General features: G+C 39.9%; 1 protein-coding gene and 1 long non-coding RNA gene across 2 annotated transcripts; one reads left to right on the top strand and one right to left on the bottom strand.

Moving 5' to 3' along the window:
• Window positions 1-814: 814 nt before the first annotated feature.
• On the top strand, window positions 815-20942 carry LOC134062670 (mitochondrial pyruvate carrier 2-like). The gene is made up of 5 exons (XM_062518772.1): window positions 815-1087; window positions 7105-7145; window positions 7306-7390; window positions 8498-8609; window positions 20807-20942. Exons 1-5 carry the CDS (start codon window positions 940-942, stop codon window positions 20832-20834), a joined length of 414 nt encoding a protein of 137 aa, XP_062374756.1. The 5' UTR covers window positions 815-939; the 3' UTR covers window positions 20835-20942.
• Window positions 13928-18061, bottom strand: LOC134062671 (uncharacterized). Its single transcript, XR_009935486.1, has 5 exons — window positions 17792-18061; window positions 16490-16581; window positions 16018-16261; window positions 15690-15797; window positions 13928-14403 (listed from the first exon to the last, which is right to left on the bottom strand). It is a non-coding gene; the product is annotated as an uncharacterized LOC134062671 (long non-coding RNA).
• Window positions 20943-21698: the final 756 nt, after the last annotated feature.

The raw sequence follows: 21698 nt of genomic DNA on the forward strand, positions 1-21698 counted from the left end.
AGACAAGAAATATATTTTATAGATATTTTTTCTTCTTTTTTCTCTTTTTTCTCTGTTCTAAATTGCATTATTTTTTATCTGATTCAATTTGCATTATATTTTGTAGCGCTTTGAGATTGCCATATTATTATTATTATTATTATTATTATTACAAAATGGCTAGACAGACTTCGGCTTGTCCTGGCCAAAATGTAACAAACATGTAGACCTAGCTATAGACTTTGCACAGGAGACATTTTTCTGACCTCGTGAATCTTCAAACATTCATAGTGTTAATAACTGTTTACAATAGGCTATTACATTCCTTTTGTATTTCTTAAGTGCAAATTGTACAATGCAATGACTTTCAAAAACCCATGTAGTAAGTAGCAGCCTACCATTTGCAACTAGCAATCAAAATGATAAAATGTCTGATTTAGTTTTGGTTAATATTTTAAACATTTAATTTCATAGGGCCTACTGTTTCACCATAATGCCAGATATCATCTGTAGTATAGCCTACCAGTGGCAACCACTGCAGCAATCAGAATGAGAAAACATCCTTTTGTTGATTTTTGGCGAATATTTTAAACATTTAATTTCATAGGCTGTTTCACCATTAACCACTTCACCTGTAGTAGCTGCCTATGGCAACTACAGCAATCAAAATGAGAAAACATCTTTTTGTTGGTTTCTATTTTAAACATTTAGTTTCTTAGCCTAGGCCTACAGTCTGATCACGCGTGGTTTTGTTTGACAGCTTTTAGCCCATAAGCCAGTCCAAACAGAAATCATAAGTCACCTGTTATCTTGCCCTTAGATATTAAGGTCGCAGGGCGTCTTCGCGCAATGGCCAATAGGCGCTCACTGAAACTTTAGGTGTAGTAGGCTACTCTGCTATTGCGGTGCGGCTGTCGAGGCTATTTTAAATATTTAGTTTTGCCAGTACTGTCATAAGATATGATCCGATTCACAGTCAGGGAGATCCTACGGTTGCAGACCGTCCGGTATTACTCGGGAGGGCTCAGATCTGTTTATCATAAAACTTTAGACAGTGTAGAGCAGATCCTGCCGCCGAAGTTAAGGCCATTGTACAATCATCCAGCAGGTAAATCATTCATTTAAATTGGCTTTTCTGTTCCTCGATTTTGTCTTAAAAGTGTGGTTATGCAGGCCTATCGTAGGTATAAGGTTAAAACAGACGATCTAGGTTTACGTGATGGTATTCCCGCTTTGTTGCAGGCCTATTCATTTAGAATTTTAATAGACAGTACGACTCCAGGCTTTTGGCAGGCTACAGCTTATGTTGGTCATGGAAACAGTTGGGGACCAAGGATAGGGGTCTCAAGCTCATGCCGAGACGCAGCGTCACACACTGCAACTCACATGCCTTTCCTCCATGTAGGCTTCTGTAGGTAGGCAACGCTATTTGTTTAGACATAGCCTAAAGCGTGGATCTGACGACGGGATCCGTCAATTCACACGCTCTCCCTGATTATAAAATAAATCAGTGGACTGACTATTTGTTCAATTAAACGAAATATATCCACAAGCGGCGGTGACGGGACTGAGCACCTTCAGTTTCACAACTTGTGACATACCGTGAGGAGAAAATGTATAAAAAGATAGAAAATCATCATTTGATCATTGATCTTATTGTCTTAATTAAACAAATTAGTAAAAATAAAACCGGTAAGTAGCTACTACACCAATTTGCTTTGTGATTGAAGAATGTAGGCTATCGTAAATAAATAAATGTTCTTCCTAAATGCTAGGGGGAAGGAAGTATTTGAACCCTTATAACCCTATGGGAATTTAACACATAGGGTTAACATAGGGGCAGGCAGATTTTTATTTTTTAAGGCCAGCTATTTCATGGATCCAGGATATTAGGCTATGCATCCTGATAAAGTTCCCTTGGCCTTTGGAATTAAAATAGCCCCACATCATCACATACCCTTCACCATAGTTAGAGATTGGCATGGTGCTTTTTCCAGCAGGCCTATTAGCCTGTTTGATGCTCATTGAGCTCAATGCGAATCAAACAGGCTAATAGGCCTACTGGAAAAAGCACCATGCCAATCTCTAGCTATGGTGAAGGGTATGTGATGATGTGGGGCTATTTTGATTCCAAAGGCCAAGGGAACTTTATCAGGATGCATAATATCCTGGATCCATGAAATAGCTGGCCTTTAAGAATAAAAATCTGCCTGCCCCTATGTTAACCCTACGTGTTAAATTCCCATAGGGTTACATAGGGGGTCAAATACTTCCTTCCCTTAGCATTTAAGGAAAACATTTATTTATTTACGACACATTCCTCAATCACAAAGAAAATTGTTGTCCTTGGCGGTTTTATTTTTACTCATTTTTTGAATTAAGGCATTAAGATCAATTGTCAAATGATGATTTTATATTCCTGTTTTAGCATGGTATCAAATATATGTGCTCCACACTGTCAACTATCAATGTGATAGGCTACAGGCTACATGTGCACATTTAACAAGTTGTAGACATCAACATTTGAACTACCCAGATGGCAAAATCTTTCTGGCCTTTATTTGGCGCGATTACTGTCTTTTATGTTGGTAGCTTCGCCATTAGCTGGGCCATTCTTCAGAAATGCACACTTTTCTGTCCCGACACTTTACAGATCTGTTAGGCTACACTTTGAAAAACACCTATTTTTTGCCATTTTTTGTATTGATAAGTAAAACAAAATGTTAATTGTACAACCACTTGTTTTTGAGCCATCAATTTATTTGAAAATGTATTTTATAGTAAGTAGGCTAAGTAAGTAAGTACTTTATTTATGTAGCGCATTTAATGTGCACAGAGTGCAACCCAAAGCACTTTACACAAAACAGAGACAGTGCCGAGAGTGGCGTAGTCGCCAGCATGACAACAAGACATGAACAAACATGGACGGAGCGGCGTAATCGCCAGCATAGCCTACCCGTGACATTAAGACATACAAAAACAGACATCAAACAAAAATCAACAAATAATAAAATAACATAGATTAACAAAAACACTCAATAAGTCCCAAAAGGCAAAGTTGGAATACTTTGATAGAGAGACAAGATAAAAGATGCCGGACGGAGCGGCGAAATCGCCAGCATACCCGTGACACAGACAGACATCAACAAAAATAAAATAGATAATAAAAACAAACAAAACCGGAAAGGTCCACGTCTACGCATATAGTCCAACTGCATCCAAGCAAGAGTCAGTGTACTGTCTACATTTGCACCCGCAATCGCTGGCAGAACCTTAGCAGATGAGATGGCTTGTAAAGGCCTAGTTGATACAAATGGCAAATCGCGCCCATCCGACCATCGCCACCGACAGGCACCAGGAAGATGAGCCAAGGTGCTGCACCAGAGCGAAGGGACACAGGATAGGATTATAGGATTCCAGATAGCCTACCACAAAAGTGCCCATTCCAACCCTCAAGTATACAGATTGACGGCCAAATTAATGTTTTTGAAATAGTTTCAATGCAATAATTCATATAACTATCACATCAATAGCATAGGCAAATATTTAAATACAAAATATCAAAAGAATATGATTACTTTTATTAAAATGCATCTGTCCGAGGGATTCATGTCACTGGTGTTACTGCACAACAAAACTCTTATTTTGAAATATACTATATTGCCAAAAGTATCTGCTCACCTGTCTTGACTTACATATGAACTTCAGTCACATCCCATCCTTAATCCACCCTTTACAGCTATAACAGCTTCAACTCTTCTGGGAAGACTTTCCACAAGGTTAGGAGTGTGTTTGTGGGATTTTTTGACCATTCTTTTAGAGGTGCATTTGTGAGGTCACACACTGATGATTTCTTATTGAAGCGTTTGTTAAAGTCACTATGACCCTCTTTACTCTTAGGGAAACAAAGTGAAAACAGAACACAAATGGGTTCAATGGATTCAACTATAGTGAGTCTAACCTGACTAACAGCATATTTTTTCATTCCCTATAGCAGCCATTTTGTAAAATGCAGTTTTTCACAAAATTGTCACTGGTGTTACCATCACTTGTGTTACTTTTTGGAAACACCAGTGACAACTTTGACGAAGACGTAAAGTAACACCAGTGACTCAGGAATTACATGTAAACTTAATATAAATGTACATTTTTTATGTGTATCCTTGCAGCAAAATACTTCAGTAATAATGTAGTCTAAGTTTAAATGTAAAAAATGACTTTTTGGGGGGGGGGGCATTTTGCTATGCTAAAAGTGTGCGCGTTTCTGTAGAATGACCCAGGGTAACCCATGACTGGTGGGGACTAGTCTTGGCCCTGTATTCCACACAGTAGCTCTGCTGTGTGGAATGCAGAGCCAAGACTAGTCTCCACCAGTTTTATCAAGTTAACACCAATTTACCATTTGCACCCCTGCCTATCGAACACAGATGAGCCAAAGGCTGTCCAATAACTCCGTGCAGGCAGACACACTCCAGTTCCATAGAAATGCATTGGTAGCTGTGTTTTTGTTCCTTTTATGAGATTTTATAGTGATTTGAGTTGAAAAGAATGGGCAAACGACATTTCTGGGATTAACACAACAACATCACAGTTTTAGTCGTGACCGTGAGTTTTGTCTGTGTGTAGAGAACTAGCTGTGTTCTACCACAGCTACCTTACCGCCTAGGCTCTTACATGCATGTTGCTAACCGCCGATAACTTTGTCTGTCTAACAAATCGTATCTCCGCCATTGACTTTGTTGAGATAAGAACAGACTAATTAATTTGCATGCATGATTGAACTTCATTTACGCTGCGGTGTTGATAATGCTAAGTGAACACTGAGCTTAACTGTCATTCTGTGCTGCAACAATCTTGGATTGTTCTGATTCTAGTAGCCTAGGCTATGGAGGGGTGTCTCAGTTGTGTGTGTGTGTGTGTGTGTGTGTTTCTGTGTGTGAGAGAGATAGACAGAGAGAGAGAGAGAGAGAGAGAGAGAGAAACACAGAGAGGCTGTGAGTTTTCATTGTAACAGTCTACAGTATGTGATGGTCCCACTAGAGGGGCACAGCACATTTCTTTCAGTGTCCTATGTCATCCATTTTGTAATTTCACAAGTTGTTCATCCAGTTGTGCTGCTTTGGGCCATCATGTATGGGTCGTGTAGGATTCTCTCCCTTGTGATGCATTCCCTTCCTGTCTTTACTCTCTATTCAAGTGAAGCAGCCACAATAGGTTTTCCTGTTACCTTTGGAGAAATAACACTCCCTACTGCATGTAGAAGGCAATATTGTCTGCTAGAGGCAAACAATGAGAAGGTACAACTTAAACTTTCTTTGAGATAAAAAAAAAGAAGAGGTTGAGCAGGAAGGTTTTCCCAAATTGGCTCATTTTACGTGCCCCTTTAACATCTCAAGTGTTTCTTGTGGAAACAATGATGCTAGACAACATTGGGACTGGAGCTGTTTTGCCTAAAACATCTTTGTTTATCCTCAGCCCAGATCAGAAACGTCTTTTTAACCTGGCAAAGGACATATTGTCCTATTATTAGATGCAAGAGGTATGCCTCAACTCGTCTTAATTAAGGTAATGTCATAGTTTATTATGAAAAAACCCTGGAGTGCTCCTTTAAGGAGCCACACATAGACCTAGGCTACTGCTATTTTTGGACTGCTGTACCATTGAAGACTAATGAGTTCTGTCCATCATTGGTGGTAGGCATAATTACTGAAATTAAATTATTCTCATTAAATGCTGTTCTCAATTCACTTTTAATTTTTTCAAGAGTATATTATCGGTTATTGATTGTATCGGTATCGCCCACAACAAACCAATAAATATTAATTATTGGCCCTAAAATTCCATAGAGATGAATCTCTAATTACAAATCATTGTACAACTGTGAAACTCAAACTAAACCTTTAACTCATGGAGCTCTTAAAGTGACAGACACTCAATTAAACTTGCACACCACCATAGTGGGAGTGTTACACTCAGTGTTGTGCCTGAGTGGTTCATTGAACGAAAGTTCATGAACTCGTTCATAATTTTGGTGAACTTGAACTGAACGAACTGTATTTCTGCCTGATGAACGATTCTGTGAACGCGTTCATTCTGGTGTATGTGAACGTCACGTTCACTCTTTTTTTAATTTCGTCCAATAAGGTTCAGGCAAAAAACACACTGTTAATAGCACAAAATGTTGCCCAACCGTTGCGTGTGCTTCTTTGTCTATGCCAGATTCTATGCCTGTCTGAATTCATGTTTCCGTAATGTTACCACAGCTGATATGTGAATGCAATCGCGGAAAAAATCGCACTTGATGATCAAGGGAAGTATTACGTGTATAGCCTTTTAAAGCGCCCTATGTCACTGAACAGTTCCATCTCTCACGCTGCAGGTAGCTAATGCAGCAAGGTAGCCTCCTCTCCTGGTGTAAAAACTACACTCTTCTGACAGAGCGGCCGCATTTCTGCCCAGCGAACCTAAGCCCAATTGGAAATTCTACATTAGATGTGAACAACAAGAGGCCGTATACATTTTGCATGCTTCGTGTCTGAATGTCCGCTACCGTCATGCGGCAAGCGTAAAACCTGTCTGAAAATGGCTAATGAAATATTGTAAAAGAGTATAGTTTGCAACATATTGAATTTCTTTTTTTTTCTTCATTTTTTGGAGCTGTGAACTTCGTTCAAAATTTGGAATTATGAACTAGGAACTGAACGAGTTCATTTTAAAATGTGTGAACTATGAACTGAACTAGTTCATGTAGAAAGTGAACTTTCCCAACGCTGGTTACACTTACAAAACCCATGACAAATCTGGATAACTAAATGAAAGACAGTTATGACCAATGCATAGAAAAGCTAACATGAATTTGATTTAACTAGTCATGACAATGTAATGGCAAACCTGTTGTGTGTGTGTCCGGCAAGATTAATTGGATTATGCAGCCATGACCATCCTTATAAGCAAAAATAGTTATTTGACATATTTGCAAAGTCAAACCTGTAATGGTGCAGTAAGAGCGGTCATGCAGTTGCTATTTTAGAACATCAAAATCGGGGCAATGCCACTAAACATTAAATCTAACCAGATTTTTAGTATTTAATCAGTGCAAGTCTTTTTTTCTTTTCTGTGCTGTAGGTCCAAAGACAGTCTTCTTCTGGGCTCCATGGGTTAAATGGGTAAGTAGTTCACATTCCTCTTAACCTGATACATCCTACAATATTTACACCTTACAGCTTGCATTTTCGTCAATTTATTAAAACAACAATGGTATGAAACTATTGTTTATTACTACACATATGATACAGCTTCCGCTTTATGATTTTGCATTTCTGGCAGGGATTGGTAGTTGCTGGCATTTCTGACTTCACTCGCCCTGCAGAGAAACTCAGCACCTATCAGTCTGCTGTGCTAACAGCCACAGGTGAGCAGGGCCCCTGTTGTAATGATTTCTGCAGGGGTCCTTGAGACCTAAGCCATGGGACAACAGTGTGCTGTGTGCAAATTCAGACAACTTGGGAAAAATTCCCACACTGCAACATAAATAAATAAATAAACCAAGTGACATTCATTTTATCAAAAGATATAGTCGGTGTTGTTTTTAGTATAATGATATTTACTTAACGTACTGCCATAAGATCATGTTGACTTCATTTGATAAGAGTTTGACTTGTTTTATGCTATTATCTTGCAAGTGAAAGTTTCTTGTTTTTTGGAAATATTACTTGAAATAAGATGAAAAAAAAAAATCTAGCCAAGTGTTATTAATCTTATATCAAGATAAGAAAATCTATTTGGTATGACTGTTGTAATGTGTCATTCGGTTTTTGGAATGTTTTTGACAGTTTAGTTTTGTTTTTTGACATTCCAAAAACCAAATGACACATTATGACAAAGGTCATAATTAAGCAATAAGCCCCAAGAGGCCATGGGTTAATCAAATGTATAATCGAACAGCTAAGGGGCGTTGTTAGGCACGACGCGAAGCGGCCTCTATTATTATAAAATCATGGCTTTGGCACTCTATTGCTCCTGATTCTACTTCCAGCAAGAATCCATCATGTTGAAATATCTTCATCTCACTTTATGTGACCTTTTCTCATAATTGTGAGAACATAATTTTCAACTTATGTCGTAATTATGAGAGCCTTATCTTGTAATTCTCATAATTATGAGAATGTGATATTTTCTGATGTGAATGCAATCCACTTCTGTACAACGTTTATACAATGAAACGAGAACATTCTCTTCAGGTTCCCACAATCTACATGTAAATCAAAACAAACACCCACACTTAAGTTATATTTCTGTCAGAAAATACTTTCTTTGCAAACCATAGTGCACCCAAACCAACTTTTAATTTTCTGAATCCAAATAAGAATGTTATGTTAGCTGAGCAGCCACAATTAAAGTGCACATTCAGCTGTAAGTGGTTCCTTGCATGACACTTAATAGTGGTGAATGGCATGGTGTTAGTGAGAATGTTTTCTAAGTTGTTTTTGTGTGTTTTCCCTATTTTCTGTGGCTATAGGCTTCATCTGGGCACGCTACTCCTTGGTTATTATCCCACGGGTCTGGAACCTCTTTGCTGTAAACTTTTTCCTTGGCCTTGCTGGCTCAGTTCAACTCATCAGGATTTGGAGGTCTATACAATTACATATTAGTTGTGACCATGAAGGAAAACACTTGATTTTACTAATACATTATATTAAATGAGGATTACTTTTAAATCATATTGCTAAATTTGACCAATTGTATTACATGAGGATATATTTAATTACTTTACATTTACATTGAATGAGGATGTTTAGTTAGATCTCGCAAAAGTTTTCTTCTACTTTTGGAACTTGTTTAGCTTCCTACTTGACCCCAATAGGCCCACAAAGCACTACTGCCAGATGGCAATCATATCAGAGGGCCGAACGAGCAAACCGGGAGGAACAAACGTCCTTAGTTGCATTGTGATGTTCCTGTATGTTGTGTGTATGAGTGTCTGCACACAGGTGTCTCCCTCTCCCTCCAGTGTCATAGGCCTATGTGTCCAGAAAACCAACAAAGCGCAACAGCGATAGAGCAATCATAGTATCATGTTTACCCACAGTTGCTATTCACCTAGCTTTCCAAGAGGCTTCGAGACTTCGATCGATGCTTGGCAACCACTGTCACAACTTTGTTTGCCAGTTAAAGAAGTGACCACTGGCCTGAGAGTACAGAAAACTCAAGCACTAATTTCGATTCTGCTAGAGGTAGTTGTTAAACAATCTTTTCCTGGCTCTGCTTAATGGATTTTCTTGTCTTGCTTTGTGGGCCTATTGGGGTCAAGTAGGAAGCCCAGCAAGTTCTAAAAGTAGAAAAAAAGTTTTGCGAGATTTCGCAAAACTTTTGCCAGATCCCGCAAAAGTACATACATTTTTTAAAAAATGTTTACCAATGTTTGTTTTCCCCATGTCACCCGGAGGGCTCCGTTGTATACCAATTTTACCAGGGTGCCAAAAATTAATGGAGGGCACTGTAAAACAAATTCAACAGTTAAAGACTTGCTGGCATTAAAACAACAAAACCAAATGTGTAAACAATCATCAACAAATGAGATGCTGCTGATCTTTCTGTATGCAACTTTAGCCCAAAATGTAAAAATGTTAGACCATTTGAATATCATGGAAAAGTCCATTGCACCAAGATTAAAGGCTCAGGAAACCATTGCTGGTGCGACTTAGCTAGTTGGTTAGAGCTCAGCTTTTCTGTATCTTTATGATAATATTTTGAAATTCTGGAAGTTGGATTTTCATAAAGTGCACATGCACATTATGGTTACTATTAGAATAATCAAGAGTAAAATGAAAGGCTTGACATATTTAATTGTATGTGTAATGAATCTAGATTATATGAAAGTTTCGGGTTTTGAAAAGAAAAAAAAAAAAAAAAACAATGGGTTGGATGAACTTTTCCATGATATTGTACTGTTTTGAAATGCACCGGTATTTCATTTGTTTGGTTTGAGTACTGACCTACAAGGGGAAATGATGTACCCACTGGCACTGAAGAAACATTGGTTGCTGGGAGGCACAAAAGCTTCCTTTCAATCCTGGCAAGATGAGGCAGCTCTGATGCATGGCCCCTTCACCACATCAGTGGATCCTCTTTGGCTGGAATGGATGGTAGAGACAAGTAGACATTGATCTCATCCTTCACAGTATTTTCTGAGATGTCCTCATTAGATGTCTGCTTCTTTGTTGAGTTAATCTTTTTAGAAAACCAACCAGTAGGGATGGGCAGAACAAGGCTTTGTGAAACAACGAAGCGTTCGAAGCAATTGCGCCGGACTTGTGTCGAGGTTTCGAAACAATCTGAAACGTGCATCTCCATGCTGACATCTAGTGGCCAGTTTTACTAACATCACATTTTGACGCTGAAGCTCCACTGTTTCATACAAAGAATATAAATAGCCGTCATTTTACTTAGGTAAAGATACTAGTAATGTGGCTCATGGCGTAGTTGCATGCCATCAATGCTGGCGACCGGAGTTCGATTCCCCGTAGACAAGTTACCTTACATTGAGTTGTTTTGAAATTTCGCCAGAAAAAAATGGCATTTTATTAACAACTCCCCATATATTTGTTTAACTTCCACTGTGGCATCTAGTGGCGCTATGAATGTTTTGCGTTTCACCAACACGATGATTACACAAATCCCATGTGTGACGAATGGGATATTTTCCTTCCACAGTGAAACGAAATGATGGCGCAGTGCTAGCTCTCTTGCCTATCACTCTGGTGGCCCGGGTTCACTTCCCGGTAGGCGCGATTTATAGCTTATTGACTGAATTCAATCGTATAATATACGTTTTCACTAAGCACATTTTGGCATTCTCTGCTAATTGCAACACCTGGGGATTTTATTTATATTTCAAAGCATACCTCTATTCAGTGTTCGAATGGCTTTTAAGCATTTTGGGGCTTTGTGTTTTAGTTTAACCAGCTGTCAGGTAGCTCGCACGCTAGAAACTAGAGTGAAACACGAAGCCTGTGGTCACGTGACACGGGCGTTTTTGAACCACGTTTCGAAGCACGGTCCGAAACATTTGCGCTTCGGAAGCTCGACACTGTTCCGAAACGTCAGCTTCGAGCGGCACATCCCTACCCATCAGGCTTTCCCCCTCTGATGCCACTATGGAAGTCATGCTGAAGCTTTGTAGTTCCTCCCTGATTTGTGCAGTTTTCAGCTTCAAGGCCTCTTGAGCACTACTGTAGCCCCAGGCTTTTCTAAAAAGCACTTTTGAACTTGAGGTCAATGAAGCAAAACACTTATCTAATAAAATCTAATCAAGTCTTAATAATCTTATATCAGGATAAAAACATATAGTTGGTATTGTTTTCAGCATAAAAAGACTTACCTAGAGCTTTAAGAGTTTGACATCTTTTAAGACGTCTTATCTTGAAAACAACCAAATTTGAGAAGATTTGTCGTAAAAACAAGCAGATGTTGATACTGTAACTGCCTGGCTAGTGGTGTTGAGCTTGTTTACCTTGATGAAGTAGTATATAGTCAACCAGGATGAGGTGTTCTCCATCGAGTTCGAAAATGTCAGTAGATACTTTTTGCCATGGCCGTTCCGGTATGTCATGCCCAATCATGGGTTCCTTTCTATTCTGCCTTCTGTATGTGTTGCATATGGCACATCTGCCAGAATATGACATCTCTTGCTAGCCTTTCGTTTTTTTTGATCCCTTGGAGGCTGGAGTGTAATTTTTTCAGCATCATCCTTCTCAGGGTGTTTGGTATCACTAGTTTGTTGCAGGGTCGGCGCCAGGGGGGAGCTAGGTTGTGCTACAGCTCCCCCTGGATTGGCCATAGCACCCCTGTAGCACGCCCAATAATGGTTGATATCTAATTTAAAAAAATGTAAGCGCACTAAGACACATGTCTTTTTCTGTGAAGACAGACGCATGAATAGGTTAGGGGAGGTTAGGAGACAGGGAGGGTGATGTCGTTCTGAAAACGGTAAGAGGGGTAACTATATTGTGTGGTGCAGTAATATCATCACTCTTGCACTTTCAGTTTCACTTTGGAGTGAGGATATTACTGCGCAGAGTCTAAGTGCTCCCAATGTTATTCCGCCACACAATATAGTTATCCCTTTTGCCTGCTTAGAAATGCACCACGTTTTATTTTGTCCCACCATACTTGGTTGTGTGACTACTCGTGTAACATGGAGGTGTTTGGTCGCTTCTAACTTCTTCTCTGTTTGGATCCTAATGAATGCATTGGGCTAGCTAAATGCTATCAAAGTTGCGCCGCGCGCCAGAGCCAGTGAGTGCACGCATTGAAACGTGAGAGGTATGTTTCAACTCGTCTTAGTTAAGGGAATAACGTAATTTAATATGAAAAAACGGTGAAGTGTTCCTTTAACACAGTGGCCCTCATTTATCAACCGAGCGAAGAAACCAGCGTAGATCGGAGGGTACCCAGCAAACAATTAACGTTCTGCTAACTTTCACTAACGTTAGCTTTTGGTTCCCCTATGGTTCGTTTTTCAGCAACCTACTAATAACGTTTAGAGAACGTTATCTCCAGGTTGTCAAAACAAATAACGTTCCCCTAACGTTTTTACAACTAAAGAAAAAAACGTTATATTCTGGTTGAATCCCAGCAAGCAAATAACGTTAGCCGCTGGTTCTCCTGTGGTTAGTTTATCAGTAACCTTCTAATACCCTGGAGAGAACGTTAGCTCCAGGTTATCAAAGTTTCCCGAACGTTATTACAACTAAAGAAAAAAACGTTATATTCTGGTTGCATTTCTCTTTTCACACAACGTTGCTACTTAGTTGTTTTTAGGTATCTTATTTGTATAACCATATCGGTATTCTCTGGTTATGTGCGTGGGGTTGATTGATGAAAATCGCCCCAGAGTTTCTATGAGTTTCCAATTGAACACGGCCAGCAGCCACACTGCAAAGTCGGAATAATTTGTTGCAAAATCGACATATAGCCCTATTCTATTCTTCCCCCCTCTGTTGGATTGATATTCGGCCGACCAGCCAGCCCGTCAGCTAAAGGGGCCAGCGAAGCTAGGTTGAGAAACTTCCATCTCGGGTCCGTGAGTTCTGGGGTGTTGGTGTTTTCGCAGACTCAACCTCGCTAACTTTAAGACATTTGGATAACACAGAGATAAAGTTACTCACGTAGGCTGGCTGTATGGTATCGATCACATTCTTCACATCTCCATGCACTTGTTCCATTAAGTCCAACAGGCTTTAAAAAAACACTGTATAGGGTAAACCGGGTGGAAGAGCTAGCTAGCCATAGTCCCAGGCAGGCACACAAGGACTTCATGCTAACTAATCTGACGAATAGTTTTGGATTAATCCATAATCGATTAGAGTGGCACCTGAAATGCATTCATGTTTTTAAAGCTTTATTTGTTATGAAAATATGATGATGAGGACTCTCATGAGGACTCAATGAATTCTTTCTCAAACGTTGAGACTGCATCTTAAACAGCACAATGTTCCCGGGGGAGAATTGTTTTATATTAACACGTCCAAGTTATAGCCTATGTTACTGTGCTGTTCACTCAGCCTATCCCACAATTCCCAGTCCCAATTTAAAACAAAATAAACCAAAATCCATCATAATTCTGAACCGAGGACTTTTAATGGCATACGATGCAATAAAAACAGCCTGTTTTGAATGTTGAAACAGTGTGTTAGGCTAGCGCCTGCTCTGCTTATGTTTTGATCTGACTAATCGTTTATTATAGGAAAAGACACCGTAGAGAAGAAAGTATTAGACCTAACCGCATTTAAATACTTAGCTGACACTAGCACATACCCCCCCAGCAAAATCACGTTGAAAAGTCGTTGAAAAGACGTCTTGTCAAGTCGTCGAAACAACGGCCCAGTTTGGTTTAAAAGTGAAAGGTTAGATGACGTCTTTTCATGGTCGTTGAAAAGACGTCTATGGAAAGACGCCTTTTCAACGTTTAAATTTGGTTGAAACCACGTCTTGTTTAGGTGCTGCCATGGACCTATTTTCAACCAGAATTTTGCTGTTATATATTAATTTATAAGCCTATATTATCCTATTATAGGCTTTTAAATAATGTGCATTAAGCACTTGCTAACTTTACCATTACCCATACTATTGCTGTTAAAATAAGCCTATATTATCCTATTATAGGCTTTTAAAATGTGCATTAAGCATTTTCATTTACCAACTTAACCATCTAGATGATAAATACATAATCTAATAGGCCTACATTACAATAGCAAGCTAGGCGTAAACAAACAGTCAAACAAACGTTATCCATTTCATTGTAATTTTATTTAATTCTTGAAGTCTCCGCCACCGGACCGTCCAGGTGCATCATGTTTAAGATGATCTGCCTCAGCTCTCCCGATGTCACGGTCAGCCTTGTTGCTCCTTTTTTCACCGCAGCTGAAATGACAGGAAACATTTTCATTAACAGTGTTTCCCATACATTGAGTAATCTGTGGCGGGCCGCCACGAAATAATGTTCTATGTTGTACGATTGAAATTATTTTTAAATCATGTTATCAATTGAATCACTTTCATTGAGCTGCGCGCACGCAGCTTTTTCTTTGCCCGAATGAAACCACTGCCTCTGCATGTGCATTTAACAAAACATTAACGATTGTTGAAGGATTGTTGTTGCCACATACGGCGAGCTAAACTGCTATTAATTCTGCTTAACATGCGGCGCAAATGTGTTCAAAACGGCGGCATTCAAGTGAACTTTTGCTAACGTCTCACAACGTAGCCCACATTAGGGAGACTAAACTAAGTTATGCATTCGAGCCGTATCTCTAAGCGTTAGAATAGTGTAACGAAGAGACTCTTGTGTGGTCTCAACCGCTGACCGGCCCGCTGGCCGGTGAAGTACCCGATCCAACGCTGCCTCCACAGCAGCTTACGAGGAAAACCCCCTGACTGGGAAGCGACAATCAGTCCTCACTCCTACATCCCCGGCCTTAGCTAGCGTCTCCTAACCCTCTCTGGCTTCACCGCGGGCAGCCCTGAACACGCAGGTGTTATCAATTACAATGTACAATTCCAATTCACATTGATTTCCCCCACAGATCCGCCCCCACACAAGAGTCTCTTCGTTGACACTATTCTAACGCTTGGAGATACAGCTCGAATGCATAACTTAGTTTGGTCTCCCTAATGTAGGCTACGTTGTGAGACGTTAGCAGAGTTAACTTGAATGCAGCAGTACGGTGTACATTTTAGGACCGTACAGCAGCCGTTTTGAACACATTTGCGCCGCATGTTAAGCAGAATTTATAGCAGTTTAGCTCGCGCGAGTCTCCTCGTTACGTTTGGATGTCGAATTTAGCATGCTAACAGGTACTTTTCTCTTCCGCTGTCGTGAATGAACAGCTGACAGCGCGGCCGCATTTAGAAGGCGTCACGACGTGATTATTTCTGAGATTCTGATATGTTTTCAAAACTGGAATTTATTGTGCATACGTCATGGTTGAAAACTTATCAGAATCTCAGAAATAATCACGTCTGCAGTCGTCTTAAAACGGCTACATCAAGTCAAACCAGACCGACATAAAAAAAACACACCTCCAAGTGTAGTTTTAGGTTGTTTTGGATAGAAGCGTCTGCTGATTGACTAAATTACCAAATGCGGGGGGGAAAGGAAAATGTATAGCACACTAAAGCATAGGGAAATATAAATGTATTTCACTCACAGCATTAAGGGCCCTGTTGGTTGTGGTTAGCGGAGGGAGGTCCCAGGAAGAGGCCACGTTCTGTGCCCTTCCCATTTCTTCAGCTGATAGGTTTGATTCCACCTCCAGCTTGAAGATGGAGAGCATGAAAGAGATACATAATGGTTAGACAGTGTGTTAAAAGTTTATAGAATCATAATAGTGGGTCCACCAGTTGACTCCTCAGTTTTTCTAAAATCATTATAAAATCAAAGACCCACAGTCTTTTGGGGGCAACACACAAACAACAACAAAACAAAATAAAAACACAACATAACATCAAACATTAGTATTTTCTATGTAAACATACAAGCCTGATTGTTTCTCTAATGTCCAGGTCTGCACAGTCCTCCAGGTTTACTGTAGCCGTGTCTGGGCTCCCACGAAGCAGTATGGACAACCACATCACAGAGTCCAGACAAGCAGGGTCCTCCATGAAGGAAAGAGTGCCCCACAATTATCCCAGCCACAATGAACATATCACTGAGAAAGGGAGAAGCTGAGGGGACCAAATGACCAGGCTCTCCTTCAAAGTGGTGTAACAATGGTGTTTGCTGTTTCAAAAAAAAAAAAGACAAAAAAGCAAAGTTAGAATAAAACAACTTTGCTTGCTACAACACTTAGAAATAATAAAATTCAGTACATAGTGAACCGTACACTGTTCAGATTCTTCAAAGTCATCCAGCAGTTACTTTAGCTTAGAATAATGGCTTCAAACACATTTTGAGGCAGAACTTGAAATAATAGATGAAAATGGTTTTACGTAAAGTTTTTTTTTTTACCCTGAGTAGCATTCACCATCTGACAGTACTAGCAGTTGCAGTTCTGGAAGTTGATGGTAGATCTTCCAGGGACACACTTAAGAGTTGATGTGCTGAGAAGACAAATGAGCAAAGGCTTTAGAAAAAGCAACAGTTACACAGAAAAATGACAGGAATCCCAGACCTCAAAAGCAGCGTCTAGTAAAAACACGCTGGAAGTGTCACTTCTTACATAACCAATTTCCAAAAATAATCATTAAACACAAACCCATCAGAACTTATTGACACAGTCTATAACACAGGAGGAAGAGGGAGACACACACACAGACCAGGAAACCAGGGGACACAAGGGACCACAGGGGATTAGTCCAACAAGGGGGTACATAGCTTCGGCGCTACAATACAATCACATAAACACACAACTAGTTTCCCCTACCTTTCACTTTAAAATACCAACATATTGCACAACCTGGGCATCTGAGCCTCGACAATGTTGACCACTCTGTTACTACTCTGTGCCAAATGACAGTCAATAAATAGATAGATATTACTATCATTATTATTCATAATAATAATAACAACAACAACAATAACACTATTAACATGCTGCACAACTGGTCAACAGGTTCTCCACGTCTGGTAATGATGACTGCTTGCTATGAACCATAAACAATAAATGGAGAGTGGGCCTAATAGCGATTCTGGTATTTAAAATAGTCCTGTTGGCAACAAGTACAAGTTGTTGCTACCAAAATGCTACAACAAAAATGAAGTGGATAACAGCGCGCTGCTTGTCTACTCTAGTCTAGTGTATCTAGCAGGACGGTGGAGAGATATCCATGGTTACAAAGGACTCTTCGGGACGGGTAGATCTAGCCGCGAAAAAAATTCAAATTTTCGCGCTACCTTTGTGAACGTTCTAAGCAGGTCCACGAAATCATGCGTGTTGCAATCAGGTTCCTAACTTCCTACGTTACCACAAACGGCCCTAAATTGTGTTGAATATAGATCAGACAGAAAATACTTTCCTTTCATAGAGATAACGGGACCTAACAGCAATTACAAACGGGTTTCAAGTCCGACTACATTATCAGCGGTAGAGTGAATTAACACAGAAGAATTTCTCCACTCAAGTAAAACTAGCCCAGGACAGGTTAAGTTAGCATGGTAACATACAGATCCTCGATTACTCCGCTGTCCGCATAATCATCTCTGATAGCACTGTTGATGGTGTTCAGAGCATTCGTCTCGTTTTGGCAAAACTGACTCTCGATCAAAATGTTACATTTCTACTTCCTAAATCATAGGCATAAACTCACTTACCTCAGTAGCAGGTTCCATCTTCACGCTGTTCTTCAACGGCTTCAACTGACTGTGTGTTTCAAACAAAGTTCGAAATGGGCTCGGCTACGGCTTCCCGCCTCCGTTCCTCTTGTACATGCGCAGAGTTCACTCCTGTCTCCTTTACGTGAACATTTATGTGATTTTTTTTTTATCAGAATTTTAATTACTCATTATTTCAATGACTGATTTTTTTCCATCTGAATTTTTCCTCTGATTTTTTTTTCAGAGGGGAGAAGGCTAAAAACAGAGTTGTCCGTCCATATCAACTGTTGCCATGAGTAACAAAAGTCACACACGCAGTTAACGGCAGCCAAGATGGCGGCGCCGGGCGCCCGTAGAGTTCGCGGCGGATTTGGGCAATCCCCGGGGGGGAAAGATGGTCGACAGGAACAATAATGTAGTCCTAGGTAGACTATAACTGATAATTTACATCAGGATTTAATTAGTTGATATGTGGTCTGAAAAAGGACGTGCTAAAGACGTCTTTCCTTAGACCAAAATGGGCCGGCCAAAACAAGACCATTATTCTACGTCTAATTTTGGTTGAAATCAGGGCCATGACGGACCGACGGGATTTAGCCCAAATATCAACGTTGAAATGACGTCGTGTGCTGGGGGGGTAATAATAAGCCGTATTCGTCGCAGTTCAGCAAGCAGCTAATGGTAAGTGAATTGTCATGCGTGTATGATGTCATTGCCTTAATCATCAGAGACGTTCGTTCTCCCAGGTTGCAGATAGGCTGTCGCCGCAGACGGCAAGTGTACAGCGGAGCCATGCCTCGATGTCACTATAATTCTACATATTTTTTCCCCCTTTACACTTTGTTGCTGGGAGGTTAGGGGAACGTTAATGCAACCAAATATAGTAAAGTTCCCTAAAGGGTAGGAGAACGTTCTGCTAACCAAAATAAACAACCAGAAAAAAACGTAGTATTTTCGTCAAGAAAACTTTCCTGGGGAACCTTGTGGCAACTTTCGCAACTTTCAGGCAACGTTTTCCTAACCAGGAAAAAAACGTTCTAAAAACGTTCTCCTAACCAGAAATTGTTAGCTGGGTAGATATCATCTTACGACGGGGCTCACGTGTGATTCATGAAACTTTCGTATCACTCTATTTTCAGTATAAGATTAAAAGTTGGTTGATAATTCAAATATCACGCCCCTATATATGCTCGTTTTAATGGCTTCATCCCTAGAATTTACGACATGAAGGTGCATTATAGCCTACATCCAAAAGAGAAACATTGTGATATCGAAACACAATGACGTCCAACTGAACCTTGTTAATTTTGACAAACTAGAGTGATTTAAGCGCAAAATACTTTATTTTCGCAGAGAGAACGCATCATACTATTATACATTCATTACAAAACTATACGACACTGCCATAATGAAAATATATAATTTATGAATGTTGCGTTTGCCAAAGATAAAGTAGCCTAATCATCAGATAAAGTAGCCTAATCATCTCTTATATGGCTATCCTAAGCCATTAAATCAGTCAACATATCAACAAGTAGGCTACAAATCTGCAGGAAGTCTTATGTCCAAGACTATGTCCAAGTCTTTAACTTTCCAATCCACCGCCAAAATACTGCTGCACGGTGCTATGCCGCCTGAAAAACTTGCATACACGAGTTGAGACATTTTGAGTGGGTGGGTACCTATCCGGCGGCTACAGCCAAACGTTACTCAGTGCGGGACTCCACTCGGACCTAGGTGTGCATTCCCAAGCAACTTTTTCTTCTTCTTGCTACGCGGCAAGCAAGGTGCATTATTGCCACCCTCTGGAGGACAACTCTCTTTATACAGAATGTAAAAAAAACAAAATCGATGTTGGTCCATGCGTCATTTCCAGCTTTGGAACATAGCGCATGGTCAGAGCCGAGCTCCAGTGTTCAATATGGCGTTGACTATGAATTGGCCAGATTTACTAGCTTAGCCTCCGCCATTCATTTGTATGGAGGGCGGGACTTAATCACTCTCTCCAGATATACCTCCATGTGGTTGACCCTCATTCCATCTCGCACCCCTTCCATTGTTCCTGGTTGAAGCAGTTTATGTGATGTCGGCAGTCTTGTCTTCGTTCTGCGGCCCATAAGCAGCTGTGCTGGTGTGGGTAGTCCCTCCAGGGTGTATTTTGATAGTGCAGGCAAGGTGAAGGTACTTGAAGTGTTTTTGCTATCTGTACTCCCTTTCAGCCTTCCTGTTGGATTTGGGGTATGTGGGAGATGATGTGGTATGCTGGAAATCCTTACTCACATCCTGAATTTGGCGGAGTAATGCTATGTCAGTAGAACTGCTGTTGTCAGATGTTGATAACTGCCTGGCTTGTGGTGTTGAGACTAGACGTGAGATTGGAGCCTAGCCATCACTTTCAAATGGATAAATACCATGCTTTGCGTGGAAATAAGCGTACGGCTGTCGTAAGCCTGTTTAATGTCATACGCACGTTTCATAAATTAGAGCCAATTTGTCTTCTTCAATGACTTTGTTACCGTTTTGTGGTTTCCGCTAGCAAAATAAATTATTCGGCACACAGATAGAACTTGACAGTTTTAGGTGTTGCGTGGCAATGTCTTACTAACTGATTTTCACTTTCAATGAAATTCCATTGCAATGAGCGAACATTTTTGTTGCGAATTGATATGAAATACGTGAATCCAAAAGCACAAAACAAATGCCATTGATAGCGGTCATTATATGCTTTGCAGCTATCTTTATATAGATTTATATACAGTATAGTAACAGAACTCCTAACATTGGGAAGACCCTTTCATGTGAATGGAACTTTCTGTAACACTGAAGAGCCATGTAATAAGTCTAAGATGATGCATTCTGAATTCAAGAACTTGATGATTAGAATAAATATGTGTGCATGTATAGGCCTACTGAATTTACTTAGGCTACAGAGTCCCTGATTGTTTAAGAATATACATATGATGTATATATGCATTTGTTTGCTGAGGATGTGAAGTATCTTTTTTTTTTCAGGTATAATCAAGGACTAAAGCAGAACTAGAAGAAACAGATCCATGAGGAACCAAAGACTCCATTAGAAATGAGGGGGGAAATCACATGTTTGTGATTAAGAGCATACATTCTCCATTAAAACAATTTTCTCAAAGAATTTCACTTCAGTGTCTATCTGTATCGAGAACCTGACTGAGTGTATTGAGAAGCACGCTTTGAAAATATCATCAGGCTTAGGCTACTTAACAGTGTAGTTTGGTATTCCCACTCGACATTCCATTTCCACAATTTTAGATTGTCATTACATATGCCCTGCACAATTCCCATAGCAGGCACACTCTAAGGGTCTATTGCTTTACAGTCAAGAGATAATAATAATAATAATTATATATATATATATATATATATATATATATATATATATATATATATATATATATTCTGTTTTAATATAATGACACCCTTAGTTTTATCATTTGCGCTTGAAGATGATATGACTTTATAAAATGTATTGTTGCATCTATGGACATCTTCTTTCCTGGACAGCTAGGTCTATCTTTCTCCTTTTCAACAGTTCTAGGTAGCACGTTTATGTTGACCATTCAAACCATTCACGTTCCAACTCAAAATGTTTAAGTCTATCATAACTATCAAATACTTGGATTGATGAAAAAAATAAAGAAAAAATATGTGGGCCTAAATATCTTTCAAGAGGTTTACCAGTGCAGTGGTGGGTGAATAGTCAGGGAAGAAGCTGAGGTTCACTCCATCTTCCTGCGAACTGGCCCATTGATCCTAGCTTTACGAAGGATGACATCTCGATCGTTGTACCTGAGGAGCTTGAAAATTAGCACTCGGGGTCTCTTCGTAGTGTTGGCTTTAGCATGAAAGTTTGAGTAAATGCCGAGGGCTC

Source organism: Sardina pilchardus, chromosome 17, assembly GCF_963854185.1.
Source record: "Sardina pilchardus chromosome 17, fSarPil1.1, whole genome shotgun sequence".
NCBI lineage: Eukaryota > Metazoa > Chordata > Actinopteri > Clupeiformes > Clupeidae > Sardina > Sardina pilchardus.